The sequence below is a fragment of the Passer montanus genome, unplaced genomic scaffold (assembly GCF_014805655.1).
Source record: "Passer montanus isolate IOZ18808 unplaced genomic scaffold, ASM1480565v1 scaffold4, whole genome shotgun sequence".
NCBI classification, from domain to species: domain Eukaryota; kingdom Metazoa; phylum Chordata; class Aves; order Passeriformes; family Passeridae; genus Passer; species Passer montanus.
The window spans coordinates 7549017-7567029 of record NW_024368818.1 but is presented as its reverse complement, the minus strand read 5'-3'; the positions used below and the strand labels follow the sequence as shown (position 1 = coordinate 7567029).

Genomic DNA, 18013 nt, shown 5'->3' with positions numbered 1-18013 from the left:
CCTCATTAACTTCTGCAATAATATTCAGACAGAAAGTCCTAGGAACTCTTCCAGCTAATCCCCATTTTGGCTGCTGACCAAATAAGGCTTTATATGGCACAACTGTAATTGCTTCATTTGTATGGTATCGATCTGCCATTAGGCAAAACACAAGCCAGCATTTCACTAGGGCACAAGTTATGCAGTGCTCTTTATTGTTTGCATTGCAGTTGCAGCTCCAGTTCCCACCTGGGAAATAGCTCCCCTCTTTTTGTCTTTCAGTCTCTCCTTCTAATTTAAGTAATGAACTTCAAAGTGCTTGCACCATAATTAGACCAAAGCTTAAGAAAGCATGTCTTAGCTGAAATCTTTCCATATATTGCCTTTATGAAAAAAAAAAAAATCAGTGTGGAGGCACAAAGAAGCATGAATGTAATGTTACAGAAATCCCTCATGCCTCTTCTCAGTCTAAGTTTAGACCTGCCCAAATTGTATCAAATGTACAAATCTCATGAATTAGTGATCTGTTTCTGGCGGCCATAAAAGTCAAGAATCCATCCTGATTTCTGTGCTGCCAATAGCTTTTGGCAGAGTGGCCATGTTTCATTAATAACTTCATGGACATTGATGTCAGTGGATAAATTCCCTCAGAAGCAAACAGCAGTTTTGCCCTACAGCTTTCCCATGTGGAGTAAGCTTTTCTTACTAGGAAAAAGTTATTCAAGAGCTTGCTTGTATTGCAGCACTTTTAGTACTGTACTGAAGGCTGATGGTATTTGGCTTTGCAGCCATATCATGCTTCATTCTCATTAAGGTGAGACTAGGGCTTGGTGGCTGAAAGGTCTAACCAGACAGGCAAAAGGTTAGGAACAGTACCTTAGGAACAGAACAATCATGGGCTTGTTCCTAAAATAAAGATATTGACATAAATAGAACCACAGAATCATCGAATCATAGAATCACAGAATAGTTTGGGTGTGAAGAGACACTTAGGGGTCATCTAGTCCAACCCTTCTGCAATGTGCAGGGACTGAGCAGGTTGCTCAGAGCTCAGTCCAGCCTGATCTGGAATATTTCCAGGAATGAGACACCTCTCTGGACAACCTAGTCCAATATTTTACCATCCTTATTCTAAGAAATCTATTCCTTTTACATAGTCTAAGTCTACCTTCTTTTAGTCTAAATCTGACTTCCTTTAGCTGAAAGCCACTGCTCCTTGTTTTGTTTTAGCAGGCCCATTCAAAAGTCTTGTTCCCATCCTTCCTATTACCCCCCTTAAAGTATTGAAAGGCCTTAATAATGTCTCCCTGGAGCCTAGTTTTCTTCAAGCTGAACAACTCCAACTCTCTCAGCCAGTTCTGATGGGAGGGCTGCTCTGTGTCTCTGATAATTTTCTGGCTCCCCTCAGGACCTATTCCAACAGGTCCCTGTCCTTCCTGTGCTGGGGTCCCCAGAGCTGGATGGAGGTAGTCACAGGAGTGGAGTAGAGGGGCAAAATCACCTCCTTTGACTTGTTGGCCATGCTTCTTTTTATGAATTCAACTGAATGTGTCTACTCTGAATTCCTGAGAGCAGCAGTAGCACTTTTTTTTTCTTTTTTTCTTCCAAATACAGCTCTGGGAATATGGGAGAAGTTGGGTTTTTTCTTTCACTGTAGCTCTTGCCACAGGTACCTATATCTGTCACCCTGAAAGTGGTGGAATGCAACTTCTTTTGCATGACTCTTCTCTGAGGACATCTCAGAAATATTAGCTAGGATAGAGGATTTTTATCACTTCTTCTGGAGAATCATACACTGATGATAAGGTAGTTTATGAAAAAGCCATGCAGAGATGCTCAGTTGAGCACTTTTACTTGTAGAAGTCACTCCATCGTGACTCCTGATGTTTTTCTGCCATATCTGAATTTTAAAGACATCTTAAACTAATCAGGTGCTCTTGTGAGAGACTGATGCTCGCAAGAAAGAAAATACTTCTTGCAAGCATACATACCATAAGGAATAGGAAACAGGCAAAGACCATTTCAGAGGTAGCTCCTCTCAACCATTATTGTATGTTCATAAATGCTAGATTCAGCCTTACAGTAATGAAAAATTGGAGAAGTCTGAGAGTGAAATATTTTCAAATATTTGCAGATTTGAACCAAATCTGCAAAAATGCCAGGTATGTTCAATACTGCACTATAATCTTGGATTTGTTATTATGCCCTGCTACCCACTAAATAGAACATACATTTATATAGCACATTGAGATGTGGGGCTGGTTAGGAACCAGAAAACCTAATATTTACAGTTAGTCCAACAGGATATTTTATCTTCTATGATTTGTAGTGAGATTCAGCAATAAGTTCTGACTCCTTTTGGATGTCACAGTAGCATTTCTTCTGGGTAGCTGATTCAACCTAGAGACTGGGTCTTCCTGCAGAGGAAAGCTGTGAAATGCTCAGTCGAATGTACATATTTCTGCCACTGCTGGGACATGTTGAATGAAAAATTAGAAGCTGCTGAAACAGCTGCCACCTGCTTTGTTCTGGAAGGTTTTGATGTAGTACAATCTTTCTCTGCATCAGGTAGCCAGAGTCGGTGATCTTAATAGGCTCTCTAGTAATCCATCAGTGATATCAAATGGATTGAGGTGGATGTGAAGAAGGAACAGCTTTCTAAGTTACAAGGAACCACACCATATTTCTATTCAATAAGCACTGAATCGCATGCAAAAGAGATATGTTTTCCTAGCCTAATTCTGGCTGAAAATAGTCCCTCTGTGGCATTCAGAATCATAAATTTTAAAGGCCTTACAAATATGATTAAGATATTATATAAAGGAAAATTTTAATCCTCTGGCCAAGATCAGTAATGGTGAATAATGTTTTCAATCCTGTTAAATCATCCATTTGCAAAACAGTAAGATCAGTTGTGCAGCATTTGGCTTTTTCTTGAGATGGAGACACATAAGGAGTTTCAACATATGCCTGGGTAACAAAACATGAGGTCATTGCAAGAGGCTTGCACTAATGCAGTCGAAGTGGGAGAGGAGCAGGACAGCATGAGGCATGATAGATCCTCACTGCTGTGACCCTCACCTCAAGCTGCTACTCCCCAACTTTCAGCAGTGCCTATCCAGCACAGATGGAACCTCTGCCTGGCACTGAACCCCATGCTGGCTTTGCCATGGAGCCCCAACCTGTCTGTGCCAATACTGTCATTCTCTTTCAGCTGGGGGACCCTAAACTTAGGAGTTACTGGAGAGGCAGGTGAAACAGTGTCCAAACATTTAGCTGCAACAAAACTGTGAATTGGTTGGCATAAAGGCATAAAAGGCATAAAAAGCAAAAAGCTTTCTGCCAGCCATGCCAGAGGTGAAAGCATTATGTATTGGTGGGGGAGAGGGATGTACTTACACATGCTCACTTTACACATTTCAATTTTAAAAATATTACTGTAAATTCTTTCAGCAATTTCAATTATATAAAAACCATAAATGGCTCAGGGTTACTAATGTTTATGAGGTGAAAGAGTGTTTTGAGGCTCTTGGCAGTGGGCTAAGCTTATCCTTAGGGTAATTCGTGCAGCATAGAGACAGTGCTACACTGGTGCTCAGACACTTATGAAAAATATCACTCAGGTGAGGGATTTGCTAAAGGTGATGAGACACTGGCACAGGTTACCCAGCATTTTTGTGAATACCCCATCTCTGGAAGTGTTCAAGGCTGGATTGGATGGGGCTTTAAGCAGCCTAGTCTAGTGGAATGCCTGTGGCAGGGGAGTTGGAAGTAGATGATCTTTAAGGTCCCTTCCAACCCAAACTACTCTATGATTCTAAGCCTTAAAACATGTATTCTGTCTTGCAGGTTTTGGACTGCAGCAGCCTATTCACATAATCCTCCTTATGCTGGAACCAGCAAGAAAAATTGTGCCTTAAAAAAAAACAAACCAAAATGCACTGCTCAATGACAACAGGATTAGGTAGTCATTAGCAAAAATTAAAATAGCTCAGAGTTGGGAGAAACTAGCATTTCTGCTGCTGCTAAAGACTGTGTACTGAACCAATATGAACAGTTTCTCTAGGGACAGTTTTATGTGTTTTTTATTTACAGCAAAGCTTTGTGTAAAGCAGAGAAACAAGCTGACTTGCAATCCCAGGTCAACTGCTGTTGTTTTTATACAGGCAAAATATATATTTAATTGCTTGTGCCACGAAGTGTTTGCATACTGTAATTGGAATATCGTACTGCAAAACAGCTTTCAATCTATATAAATATTTTAAACTACAGTCATCAGACCTCTAGCTGATGTAAATTGTCAGAACCTCTTTGAATTCAAAGTAGCTGTGGCAATTTTTAGCAGCAGTGGGTCTCCCATTAATTGGAACTCCCGCTGATCCTCAAGGTGTCAGTTTGGCTCATATTTGTTTACAAAGTTCAGCTCGAGGAACTAAACGTGTACTATATTTAGGATATACATAGAAAATGTAAATACTCACTGCCCCTGGAAATTAACTGTCTTATCTGGATGGCTAAATGAAAAGTGCTAAACTTATTATTTTAATTAGCTACAATTAAAAGGTATCTGAGCACTGCTGTAAATTTCCCATCTCTAAATAGATAGGAATAAACATACATTCCTGTAAAAATACTTTATTCTTATTGTTTCACTAATATTTTGATATATTTTTCTGTAGGAGGTGTTTTAAGTGCAGTTGGACAGAGGATTTTACAATAATGTTTTTAAAAGGGTTCAGCTTCTAATGCAGCACAGAACCTGCCCAGAGCTTTTTTGCAGCACTTTGACTTTTTACAGGCCAGTCAGTTTTTCAGGGCAGGGGTATGTGAATTTTGCAAGATGGAATTCAGAGACATTCACTGTTCTGGTGGGTCCTTAGCTGGACCTGAGCATTCTGCTGAGATGCCTGATCATTTCCTTTCTTTGATAAGCATAAATATAAAAATGGAGGAGCTTAGCAGAGAAGCCTGAGAGACACACTGGAGAAGAGCTAGTATATTATGAAGACTCACAATAAGAATACTAGCAGTTCTTTATTTAATACAAATGCTGGCCAAGTTATGAAAGCAAGTGCCAAGGACTCTATTTTGTGTGAACTAACACGTGAAAATGTTTTAATGACTCCTGTGTTTCAGTATTTGAATACAGTGTTTTTTTCATACAAGCAACATGACAGCATGCAAACCTTTATAAAACCCAGTAAAAATATTTCCCCTGTAAGATCTTAAATGGATTTAAGAGGACATATTTTTAAAGAAGGCCTTTTGTCTTTAAAATTTACATCATTTTTCTTGCGATAATGTTCATGCATTAGCTCTTCTTTTTAATATTTATGTTATTGATCTTTCAAGCCTACTGAGCACACAGTGATGTAAGCTTTGGCTACATCTTCCTCATTAACAGAGTGCTTGTTTCATTCCTAATTTATTAAACATATTCAGCAGTGCCATGCAGCTTTACACTTAATTTCTCTTGATGAATTGTCAAACACCCTTAAACCACACTGCATTTGCGTCGTGTTACAATCTGCCATCAGTGCTTTTCAAAACATGGATAAAATAAACAGCTCAAAAGATGTGCAGGTCTTAATTTTTTGCTTGGTAAGGTTGCATTTTAATTTTTCCTGTTAAAAATTATTTGAATGGATGATATATACAAGCTATGAAAATGCACCCACTTGTGTTTCGCTAAGCACATTTAAGACAGATCTCAGCTGCATGCAGGAAGCGCTCGGCTGGGGGGTGAGGAGAGGCTCCTGGCAGCTGTGGCCTCCTCTTCCCAAGCCACCTGGGCTGGATACAGATTAGATCACGAGAGAATAACTGAATTCACATTACTGAAATAAGGTCACTGACCTTGGCTTCACCACGCACCCTCTCTGCCTTGTCCTGTGGGAGGAAGCCCTCCAGCCTGCTCCAGGAGTGCCCAGGGATGGCTGCACCATTCCTGCACCAGGTAGCTGCAGGAAAAGACATCCACAGTGCAAGGAAGAAAATGAGCTTGGGGTTGCTTGAGACACATCATCACTTTCCAATACTGGCTGTGATACTGCAGTCTCAGGAAAGCTTTTCTCCTTTAGAGGTGATGCTGCACCACATCTGTGGTTTTACTTCCCATTGTACAATAGTTTGCTGATCCCCCCTTCTTTACAGGCAGCAGTTATATAGGAGTATATGTGCAACAAACTTACAGGACAATGTGGTCATATATTTTATCCTAATAGAAAGGAAGCCTCTGTACCTTGCCAGTTGGTCCATAACTCACGTATGGCCCACCTATGGAGCTTTGTTCATGTCGCATTCAGAATTTCTTGTTGAACTTTGGTGTATGTTCAGAGAACCTGTGGTTAACCAGAGATGCCATCTCTCTGCACCATGTGACTTCTAAGTGACTGAGTGATTTCAGAGACTTTGAAATCCCTTGTGGGAATGATTTGTGAAAAGCCTTTTGGAGAGCTGGGGTCTCTGCTCTGCTTTTGCCTCCTCAGCTGCAGCGGTGGCCACAGCATTTCTGGAACGATGGGCTGTACAGTATGGCTGCAATTTAAACAGGGGTCTTTTCATGTATGTAGGGTCTTATTAGTGAGTCATGTCATTTTTGCACATCTTGCTCATTCGTTATGGCAAGCGAAAAACATCCCCAGCTCTAGTAGTGAAACAACAGTGCCGCCGTCTGTGATGATAACTACAGAACTGTGCTAAGAATCTGCCCAGGATGCAGGGAAGTATTTTTGCTATCTAACTTGCCAGTTACACAGAATTTATGAGACTAAGTTCAGAAAAGGGATTCAGGAAAATGTCAAAGCTGTTTAAATAGCTAAGACATTTAAGTTTTCCTGGCAAAGCTCTACTGGCTGCCTAAAATATTATTAAATGCCTACAGCAGAGATCCTGCCTTGGTTGTAATGAGTACTTAGGAACCTGTCTGTGCCTTTGTGCCAGTATTCAGTATTTAGTATTCAAAAGCAGATATTCTGAGACCATACTTCATGGAGGCAGTCTCCATGAACCAAGCCATGGCTGAGTCCTTGGAATTGCATTTGGGAATGATGCTGAATGATGCAGATGGGTGGTGCTTTCCACGCATCCTCTGAACCATGGTGTATCCAGATATTTTGGGAACTGAATTACTTAAATGAAAAGCAGCTGTGGTTGAGAGTATACATATTTGTGTACAAGTGTACATACATCTGGATACATATCCAGCCTAATTAGGCTGGAGAGAGCCTTTTCTATGTGTTGTGTGTATTCAAGCTCTGGACATTAGTTGATCTGAGCAGAATGCATTTCATGTTTTAGTTCCTGTTTTCTAAGGAGTGATGAGTTCCTGTGCTGGAATTGAAGTTGAAAGTGTTGCAATAGGCAAAATTTTGTGTCCCTTTAAATGATGTGCTGCAATGACTGTCTCAGATTTCCAGCAGTGCTTGTGATGTTGGCCGTGGTGATCCCTAGCGTGGAGCTCTATCTCATTCCCTTGTGGTGCAGGAACCTTTGTGTGTGTCTTTATCAGCTGTGGAAATGCCTCTCCTGTGGTTGAGCATGTACATGAGCTGGGTACCACAGTGTGGTTCACCGTGGTGTTCAGGTCATTTGTTGCGTGCCTCCCTCACTGCTTCTTATGGACTGAGGTCCAACAGATGGGTCAGCTGCTAACCATTGATGTGATCCAAACTCACTGGAAGTCAAAGCAAACTTCTCTGCTGGCTTCCCTGGGCTTTGGGCAAACACCCTGCTGCAATTCTTTTGGGTAACAAATGAGGTATCTGTTTGGAATCACTGATGTTATTTTGCAAGGACTGGGTAGTGCTGTTGTCATCTGTCTGCAGAGTTTTATCTTTGATAACTGTGTAAGGTGTAGCTACAGCACAGATGGGCTCTTCTAAAACAAAAGAAGGGATACTAATTTAATGTTTTGAACTGCTTACTGCTGTTTATTTATAAGGAGATGGACAGTGATTTCAAATGAGTGAAAATTATTTAATTCTCATCACATTTTTCATACTGTAATTCTAAAGACATTTAAAACAGCTGTGACCCATGCATTGAAAGCACTGTCCATGCACCCAAGTACTTGGGAAGTGAGGGCTGCAGTTTTGTCTGAACTGGCTTGACTATTGCATGCAAAGACTCTGTTTTCTTCAGAGTAATGGAAGAGGCAGGACTGTGCAGTGACACCAGGGATTAAGAGTCAAATATTAAAGGCCTTGCCAGCTTTCTACTATTAAGCCCTGACTCTTGCAAAGACATCAGTTCCTTTATTGAGGAATACATTGTCTTTAGTGGGAGTTTGGACTAAGTGTGTGATTGTGGATACAGTCCTGTTTTTTAAGATGAAGGAAAAGTTTCTGCCATGGAGACTCAGGTTTCCAGATGCCTTCCTGTGTGGCAGAATGAGGCACTGTCTAGGATGTGTGTGGGTGATCTAGCCTGGCTCTGAAGTCTGGGTATATAATTTTCAATGCAGTCACCATTGCATGTTTTAGGCTCTCAGTTATAACCTACCTGGGAGGTACAGCAGTGTTGAGCAAAGGTTCTTTGTGTTTTGCTGACCAGAGGGAAATTATTTATTTCCACATGTCGAAGTGGACCTGGATATCAAAGCAACAGAGAAAGCAGTGTGAAACTAACCTGGTTTTACATGGCCTGCTAGACATGATGAGGACAATAATGTGCTACAATTATAAACAATACAGTTTAATTTCAGAGTGATGATTGCAGCTTAAATCCACATTTACTTCTTCATCCTTTTTATTTTCATTTCTCTATTGTGCTGTGAAACTGTCTATGGATATGGCTAATAACCCAGCTAAATAACCCTCTCATGAATGGGTTTCATTTATTTATTTATTACTCTAGGATTACTATCAACCAGCTGCAGCTTCTCTAAATGACTGTGGAAAAATTTTCCTTGATAATCTTCAGTGCTTTGAAAGATAAATTTAAATATTTGGCAAGTGAGACAGCTCTTTCCCTTCAACACAAAAATTAAACATGAAAACTTATGTTAGTTGTCAAAGACATCACCTAGTTGTTTTTAATTCAACTTGGAGTATCCAGGCAAAAGGTGTAAGTAGACATTAACTTGAAAAAGAAATTGTAAATTATCAAGTAACATCTTCATCCAAAATAAGATAAAGATTGAAAAGAAAAAACCTTTCTAAGAATATTAGCATAAGGACTTTGTCTAATTTGGTAAGCTTTAATGTTCACACTTGAGAGACTACAGCTCAGAGGAAATAATTTGAAGATGCTTTTTTCAGATAGATTGATAGGGCTTCCCATCTGCTTTAAAATCAGACTGAGATTAAGTGACTTGTTGAATTGAGAGTTAGTGATATTCCTTGAAATACACTTCATTTTTCGTGGGAGTGATCAATCCTGCCGGCATCTGTAGAACTGTCAAAGCAGCTGCTTGTGTTATTGCTGCCCAATGTGACAGTTCAACATAGCAACATTAAATTAGACCTTGGTTTGGATCCCTTGAAGCAAGAAGGAGTTTTGACATTGACTTTGTAGACAGCAGGCTCCAATCTAAGCGATTTTCAGAATAAGTAATGTTGTTCAGCATCAAAGAAATGTGTTTCCAGGATCATCTTTCATCTGTGGCCCAGTCTCCATGTCCTTAAAAAGGTGACATTTATATTTAGTGTACTGGAAATCTCTCTGTTAAGTGGCAAGGCTGGTCACACAGTTACCTTTCTGAATGGGGCAAACAGACTGAAATCACAGGCTTTGTAATGAAAAGCTGAGTATGAAAAATCTGTAGTAAATATGACTGATTCAAAAGCAATTGCTTCCAAGAACAAAAGGGACAAATGAACAATTTCATTCCAATTTTGCAATTGCTTCTCTCCCTCTGGAGTGTGAACCATAATTAGAGCACTTACACAAAATCACATTTGTCAGCCTGGCTGCTAAATTCTCCTTAAAGATTTATCCACCAAGAGCAGTCTGTTATCACTCCCACTACAGCCTGCAGTTCTCACTTTCACTTTCAGGGACAGACAAGCAATTACTTTATCTCTGTTGAAAATCTCATATAACTCTATCTGCAGTGAAGTTAAGGAAAATCAGATCTACACACAGGTAGTTCCCAAACTTCATGACCAGCCAGCAAGGACCTGTCTTTCATCCAGGAGGAGCTTTATGAAAAGCTGTTACCAGAAGACAGGAAAGGTTTGTCCTGAAGCTGACATTTGTCCCACAGATGCACCAGAGTAGTAAAGGACTCTCCATAAGCTGTGAAATACCATTATCTGTACCTGGTTTCCAGGAAGATATCTCTCTGAATAAGAGAAAAATGTCCATTCTAAGACCAGAAAGGACCCCCAGAGAAGAGAGATCAGCCACCTCTAGAGAGGCTGAATCACAAACCCCAGTGTTTTCTAGTGCCATATGATTTGATAGAGCCCTGCTGCCAGAGGATCTCTTCCTGGCCCTTCTCCGAATGCTTTGAAGGTGTTGCATCCTCTCGTTGTTGAAGTGAGAATATTATTGACAGGCATAGTTCTTGTCATATCCCACTCAGTCCTGACAGACAGATCTTGAGAGCATTAAACAAATTCAGAGAGAGAAACTCCATCTTTCTCAACCCCACATCATCTCCAAAGAGCAGTAGTTAAGCTACTGACCCCTCCCAAGTACTTTGGAGATGAACAGTGCCACTGCTCCACGTGCCTCTGCAGAGCCACACACGAGGCTGGGCAGACACCCATCAGAGAGAGTGTACATTTCTCATAGGCAGGGATGCACTAGGGACCTGTGGACCTAAAAATAAGATACAATTTTACTGATACTGATGTAGTTGTATATCATTAGGATATGTGACAGTTTAGGGTCTTAGTAATACAGACGAAAGTTGTATACTTAAACAAGTGCAAAATTTCCTTTGGAGATGACAAAGGCTGCATAAATACCTTGGAAGATCAGTTATCAGCTGATTTTAAAATGTTATATAGTGGTTATAGTCACTATCATAAATCCAGATGCCTTAACATTCAGGTTTGTGTGGTGGTCTAACTGCTGCCATCCAGTCCTGATGCTCTCTGGACACCTAAAGGGAAATTTCTGAGCACAGAACTGCAACCTAAGACCAGCTGTGTCCTTGTTCATGGCTGAGTTTCAGTACAATTCCAGCAGCCTTGAATTCCTGCAGAAGCAGTGGTTCTGTGCTTTAGCCTTTGTGTTGGCAATGCCCCTCTGCCTGCACAGATCCAAAGTCTCTCTCAGGTATTTCTCTCATCTGAAAAAAGAGCATTTAAACATGATATGGAGGACACCAGGCTCACAGTACCCCTTTCAGGCTGTTGTGCCCATGCCACTGTGTTGCTAGCAAAGCAGGATTTGTCTTTCATCCAGTGGTAGCATAACATGTGTAAATTCTCCAGAGAAAAGTTCTCAGGATGTCCAAAAAACTCTCCTTGTATCTTGGGTCCTCGGGATGCCCAAAAAAGCTTCTTATCTCTCAGCACTTAGCTAATTGGCTGGCTTTCTCTTCCAGCAGTGCTTGAGCTTCACTTTGACCACACTGTTTTCAGGTTTCCCTAGTGCAGACACCCTTCATCACCACCTTCCTCCTCCATTCCTCAGGTGCTCTTTGGGCTGGGCTGCCCTAGAGTCATGGCACTAAGCCAGGCCCCAGGTCCTGCCTTTCAGCTAAGCCTCTAATGTGCAAAGGGGGCAGGACTCTAGAGCCTGCATCCCATGTGCACACAAGTGCCAGCAGCAGGGCTTCAGACAGACAGACCTCTGGGCACTCTTGTACAGTGCTTTCTATTGACTGGCTCTGGACAGCATCTTAGTCAGTGTGTGAGCTGTTAGTCCTCCTCAGCTCTTCCTCCCACAGCCTGTTTCTAATCCTTAGCTCATGCAGGATCAGTCTGAAGTGCTGCATGTCAGAACTGTAGTGACACAGCGACTGGCAGCGTCTAGCACAGGCAGTCTGGATCTTGCCTCTTTAGTACATGGGGATACATTTTCTCATCTGCTTGAAAAATAGCCTGGGCCCACACTTTAAATATAGATTCAAATAAATCTGTGTAAATCATTTTTAATTCCAGGCAGAGTTTTATCATCATTTTGCAAAAATAGTTTGGGTTGGTTGATAGAATTTTTGCATTAAAATCCAAGCTGTTCTGAAAATCGTTTCTAGAACTGGAAACACATTTTCACATTTGGAAGTAACCACAATTATTTGTGCTGCCAAGGGCTTTGAAATATGGAAATGAGAGGTTTATTTAGTGTGTGGATCAAGCTTATAAACAGCTTAAGTCCTCATTCCTTCTAACATCTTAACAGCTGTGCAGTTTCTTACAAAATATGTTTTATCGTTTCAAGAAATGCTGTTAACCTGGCAGTATTAAAACTGAATGAGCAAGGCCTCTTGGACAAATTGAAAAACAAATGGTGGTACGACAAAGGAGAATGTGGCAGCGGGGGAGGTGACTCCAAGGTTAGCCTCAATGTCACCAAAAGCGGGTAAACAGTATGTGAAGTAATTGGTGCATCTGCTGGGGTCTCACCTGCGACGAAACAGCTTCACCAGTAGCACAGCACTGCTGGTCCCTGCAGCTGAAACCGAGGTGTATGCAATTACTGTCAAAGCAAAAATATTTGCATTTGTTTAAGCACCCCAAGGGGAACTCAGAAATGGTCTCTGGGGTGAGATCCATCACCAGTTTTCAGACACATGCATCTTCTGAAATTTTGGTGAGCCTTTTCCAAGCTTGTTAAATACCCTCAGAAGCCTGCTCACCAGCTATGACTTTTTTCCTGCTATATAGTACTACTAAAAATATTTTTCAGTGACATTAGAAGAAAAGGAGAAAAAATCAGAATGACTATCTCTGAGGGGTAATTTAATGTATGGTCCAGGCTCAGGGATCCATTGTTGACACAAACAATACTGGTACAAATTACAATTTTCACAAGTATCCAAAATAGGAAGACAAATTTCAGATAAAATATCTTCATACTGACATTTTCTGATATCTTTCCAACAAACTGAAATCCACAGTGATTTCCCAGGCATAATTTACCAGAATTTATCAGACAGGAATTTTAGGCTGCATGCTAGGCTGAGGTGTTAACAGGTTCATATTCTTACTGCATTCCCCTATCTTCCATTTGGCCAGTACCACTACTTCCTTGCTGCCTCACAGCTTCGTTTGAGAAACTGCCTGGTGCTGAAAAGAAGCAAAAATGTGGAAGACAGTGAAGTGGGGGAAAATTGAGGTATTAAATATACCCCTTCTGTTCCAGGCAGCATGTAATAATATTTATTTATGTGCTTGTGTGTGAACAATATATTAGAGAATGCTTCACAGGTAGTTGTGCAGGCACAGAGCTAGTCAGATACAGATTAAATTTGACTGATTTGTCACACACAGTTTATGTAGCTTTCTTTACAGTTGCCTACATATATTTTTTCTTTCTATTTTCTCTCCTTCTTTAGTCCTTCTGCTTTTTCGTCCTGTGTCCTGGCCTCAGGGACCATCCCTTGGGCTGTCCTGCACCCACCCAGAACTGGTCTCCTAATCCTCTTCACTTTGCCTGCAATCCTGCTGCTCTACCTATTTTTCCCCACACTGTTCTGCTCGCCAGCAGTCACAGTTTCAAAAATGGTCTCTATTTTCTCTTCCAAAATGTTCAGATATATTAGACCAAATAGCACTTACCTCTACTCAAGCCTGAGTTTTTGCATTACTGGGGGAGGGGTCTTTATTTATTTATTATTTTTTAATATCACAGGCAGAGAATAAAATCATTAAAATACTTAAATTTTCTTAGAATATCCTCCTCATAAGCCTGCAGTGGTTGCAAAGTGAGATAAAAGTTAGCTAGCAAACTAAGGGTGTTTTTTAACTTACTTTCCCTAATCACGAGCCACAGGTACTGTGAGTCATGAAGCAGGGAAAAGGGAGCAGCTCATGGTGGAGGGATACACAGGGCTTCACCAGGGAAATGTCTGGAAGTGCTGGAGGAGCAAGTTTGGTGTGGTGGATAGTGAGAGAAAAAGCAGTTGGAGGGAAAAAGCAGAAAAGGAAGGAAAGGAGTGTGGTTCATGGAGAAACAGAGGAGCTGTGAATGCAAGAGGAAGGAAGGGAGGAACACATTGCCAGTGGAAATAAACAGTAGGTGACAGCGACAGTTCAGGATCCAGTAGACAATGTGGTGGGCAGGACAGTGTTAGCAAAGGATGGAGAACATGCTGGAGCTCAACCCATGGCTCTGGAACTAGACACAGCCTGCCACGAGCATTTATCTGGCCTTGGGCCTGTTTCTTGCCACAATTTTTCCCAGGCACAGCTGAGTGAGTAGGCAGTACCAGCAGTCCTGGGAAGCTCCAGGTCTATGGTGTGCCTACACTGCCCACCTTTGGTGGTACCAGGCACACATCGTGCAGGTGAGCAGGCATCCCACGCTTCTCAAAGTCTGCACTGCAGCAGCATCTGCTCTTGGGTTATAAACTACAGCCAGGCTGATTCCCCAAAGGGTAACTTAGCCATTTATCATCTGTAAAATTCATTTCCTTGCTCAGAAACAGTCTTGATCAATTGATGTCAAAACCCTTTCTACTGAATTAATGGAGCTCTATGTATTTTATTTCTTTTCTGCTAGCAAATTATCATTAGTGGAATAACCAGCACACTATGCATTACTTTTGTAAACCTGATGACTACCAACAAGTCCTGAACTGAGTTCTTACCTTCTTAAGAAGGTTAAGAATACTTCTTTTATTGTACAGATTCAAAAAGAAGCTTTTTTAGCAGCTCCAGTTTAAATTGCAGGGCTTTGTCCTCTCATAAATGAGAATAAGAAACTCCTCTTCACTTGAAAGAAATACAGCACCTGAAGCTTAACTGATAACTGTGCTGTTACTATTTGAGATTCATTATTCAGAATATGAGAGTGTAGACCTACAATATCCCTTCATGATAGTACAGAGGAGCACAGAAATGAGGGAGCTTCCAGAGAGTTCAGCTGTTCTCCAAAGGTTTGAATTGCTCTGTAAAATGAGATGTCTCCTACCTTCATTCTCTGCTGTTAAAAGGTCACCTCTAGCCTCCCCATTTATTGTTCCCTTTAAGGCACAATCTTCCAAAATTCAGAAAGACAGTTTAGAAAGCTGCCCTGTGTGAGCCACCTGTGGTTTAGTGGTCTGATTAATTACTTCATGATTGAAGATAAAAGTGAGCTCCTCAAGCCATTTGAGTGTTTTTGAAAGTATTACCTCAGATCCTAACTGTATGCCATCATTTCATGTGGTGCACAGGAAGGTACTGAAACACAGTTTCTGCCACTTTGCTCCATTGTTTTTATAAAGTGTGAGTGGACAGAAGCTGTGCTGATGGAGATTCTTTCCAGTCTCTGCTGGCAGCCTGCAGGAGAACACGGTGGCCCATGTTTTTTTCAGTCAGCTATGAGACTGACCTTACACTTAAAGGCTCAGCCTCGAGTGGGTAATGAAAGTGCTCCTAAAATATACCCATGATTGCATTTTTACAATCCTTGTCTCCCAGAATTCTATATTTGTTTCAGAATCACTTAGTATTGTGATTTAAATGTTATAATTGCCCATTTGTTGTCCTGAACACAGAACTTCATTAATACCATTTTAAAGCACTCTGATTTTGCTGATGTTGCTGGCTCAAGATCCAGCCTGAGGCTCTTAAAAATGGCCCTTCCAACAGCAAGTGATTGATGACAGGATAGGAGGAAATGAGTAAGAAGCCAAGAGAGGAGGTAGAAGGGCTGAGAACATGATGAAAAGTTAGAAAACCAGTGTTCCTGTGCCCAGGTCAGGCTGTGCCAACACTGACTTCAGCACATGGGTGAAGAACAGGGTCCCCTGTGTTGTCACACAGCAGTTTTCCTCTATGGCTACATGGGGCAAATTCTTCTTCATAGATAAAGGGTAATTTTAGTTATTATTTCTCATATATTATCTTTACATGAACTTGAGGCAGTTGGATCCTCTTTATATACAACAACAGAGATTCTCAGCAGCTGTACACTGGGAAAAAAACTACACTGATTTTCACAAACTGTGCCAGTTTACTCTAGCTGAAGATTTAGCCCAACATTAGTAATTCAGGAATCACTAAGCAATTTAACAAGACCCAAATCTGTAGTCATTTTCCACTGCCGTATTAAACATTCAATACTGAACTTAATGGAGAATTTAATTATAAATGCTGAATTTATCCCCTGTATGTAACTTCATTACATTCCTCTTGTTCACATACAGCAAACCAAACAATTATTTTTGTTTCTGCCCCCTTTAATATCAGTGGGACTGTTCACCAACTGATTGTGTGAGCAATCCAGTAACAAGTTGTAGTCTCTGAGTTTGTGACCCACATAGTCAAAATAAGTGACTTGCCCCGAGAGCCAAGGTGATCTGGACATGCATCTCCCTTAAGAGCTGTTGAAAATCTCCAACTGAAATGAAACAAAGAAACAAATTAAAAGTCTAAAATACATTAGAATTCACAACACCTGCAACCACTTACTGTGATTGCAAAGAGATGTATATATGCTGTGACTCTGAAAAACATAAGCAAAGCATCTGCCTTTTCCATTCTGCAGCCCTTTAGTCTGGGCTTCTTATATTGGACCATGTGCATTTCGCATCACAGCTGACTGATTTAAATTAGGACAGAAATCCTGTTTTGAAGGTGTAAAATATTTTAAAATATTGTAATATGTCATTTTAAGTTTTTTCTCAGAATGCTTCTCCCTCATCACAGCTGGGACTGTCTGAGGGCAGATGTGAAAGAAATGTCACAGAGCCTTGTGAGGGCAGGCAAGAAGGAGGGGGCCAAGGACAGGCTTTCTTGAGCTTCAACAGGGCTTTCATTCAGAAAGTTTTCCACCAAAATTCTTGGAGAGGAGAAACAAGGGCCTGACATCAGTCACATCACTGCTGCATCCCAGTGAAAAATAGGAACTTCCTCTGCTGACCATTGCCATTGAGATCACTTAGAAACTGAGGGCAGCGTGGCAATTTAAATGTGGAATTGATTGTTTTTCCCAAAGGAAAACCTGAGAGCTTCCTTGCAGAGACAATGCAGAAAGGATGACATTAACAGAACTACAATTAGAAAAAAAAAAATTCCCAGCCTGTTTCAGGCCTTAAATGCCTAAAGTGTTAGGGAAAAAAAAAAAAAAAAGAAGAAGAAGAAGCAAAGAACATGGAGGCATCTGTTTTCTAACTTGTTCCCACCTTGCTGGTGGCCTTGATAGTTCATATCTATTCCTAGTTATCAGTTTGATCAGTTTAATCTGCAACAACTCCATAGGCTTCTGATCTTCCAAGGTAGAACAGTACCTGTATGTCCCCTTACCTTTGTCATTACCAGCCCTGTTCCACTGATAGAATTCAGGAGCATGGGAATGTGGCTCAGTGCCAGTGCATGACATGTTACAGATGACGGCTATTCAAATAATATTAATTATTTTGCACTTGTACTAGAAGCCAGCAGAGGATCATGTTGACAGGCAACTTGCCAGCACCCCAAGCCCACTCATTTCACAGCTGTGGGACTCTCATCTTCCACTGTCAACCTGCACAGCCTGCTGCCAGAAGCCTTAAGGCAAAATTTAAGTTTGAATACTGGAAAAGAGCAAAAAATGGGCATTTTTGTTTCTAGAAGCAGAGTATTGCATATGAATTAAATGTGTGGGATTTGAAAAGTGGATGAAGCTTTTCCTTTACTTAGGGTAATCACTTGAGAGTTCCTGGGAAATCCTCTCACCCAACTGTGGCTGTCAAAAATTTTTCCAAGGCACCAAGGCTTCCTCAGCAGTAGATGAAGAGACAGGCATCTCAACATCATCCTTTGTTAATATTGGTATCAAGGCCCACCATTTGGAGGTACCTACCTTTTCCCATTTACTGCAGGGAGGTCTGGACAGACAGAGAAAGCTTGGGGCATAATTTAGGGGTGCAAATATTGAGGTGAGGTGAATCCCCTCACTTTAGGTACATATAGAAAGAGTAACCAGAATGTATGAAGAGGCAGGGTCCCTA

General features: G+C 41.0%; 1 protein-coding gene across 3 annotated transcripts in view; it reads left to right on the top strand.

Moving 5' to 3' along the window:
- The window catches only part of GRIA4 (glutamate ionotropic receptor AMPA type subunit 4), a 214321-nt gene that overhangs the window by 184727 nt on the left and 11581 nt on the right, over positions 1-18013 (top strand). The window contains exon 14 of one of the 3 annotated variants that reach the window (XM_039718281.1): positions 12316-12430. The exons of the other annotated variants lie outside the window; for them this stretch is intronic. Coding sequence (XP_039574215.1) covers positions 12316-12430 — 115 coding nt within the window. The remainder of the gene's footprint in view (positions 1-12315; positions 12431-18013) is intronic. 3 annotated transcript variants of the gene reach the window in all.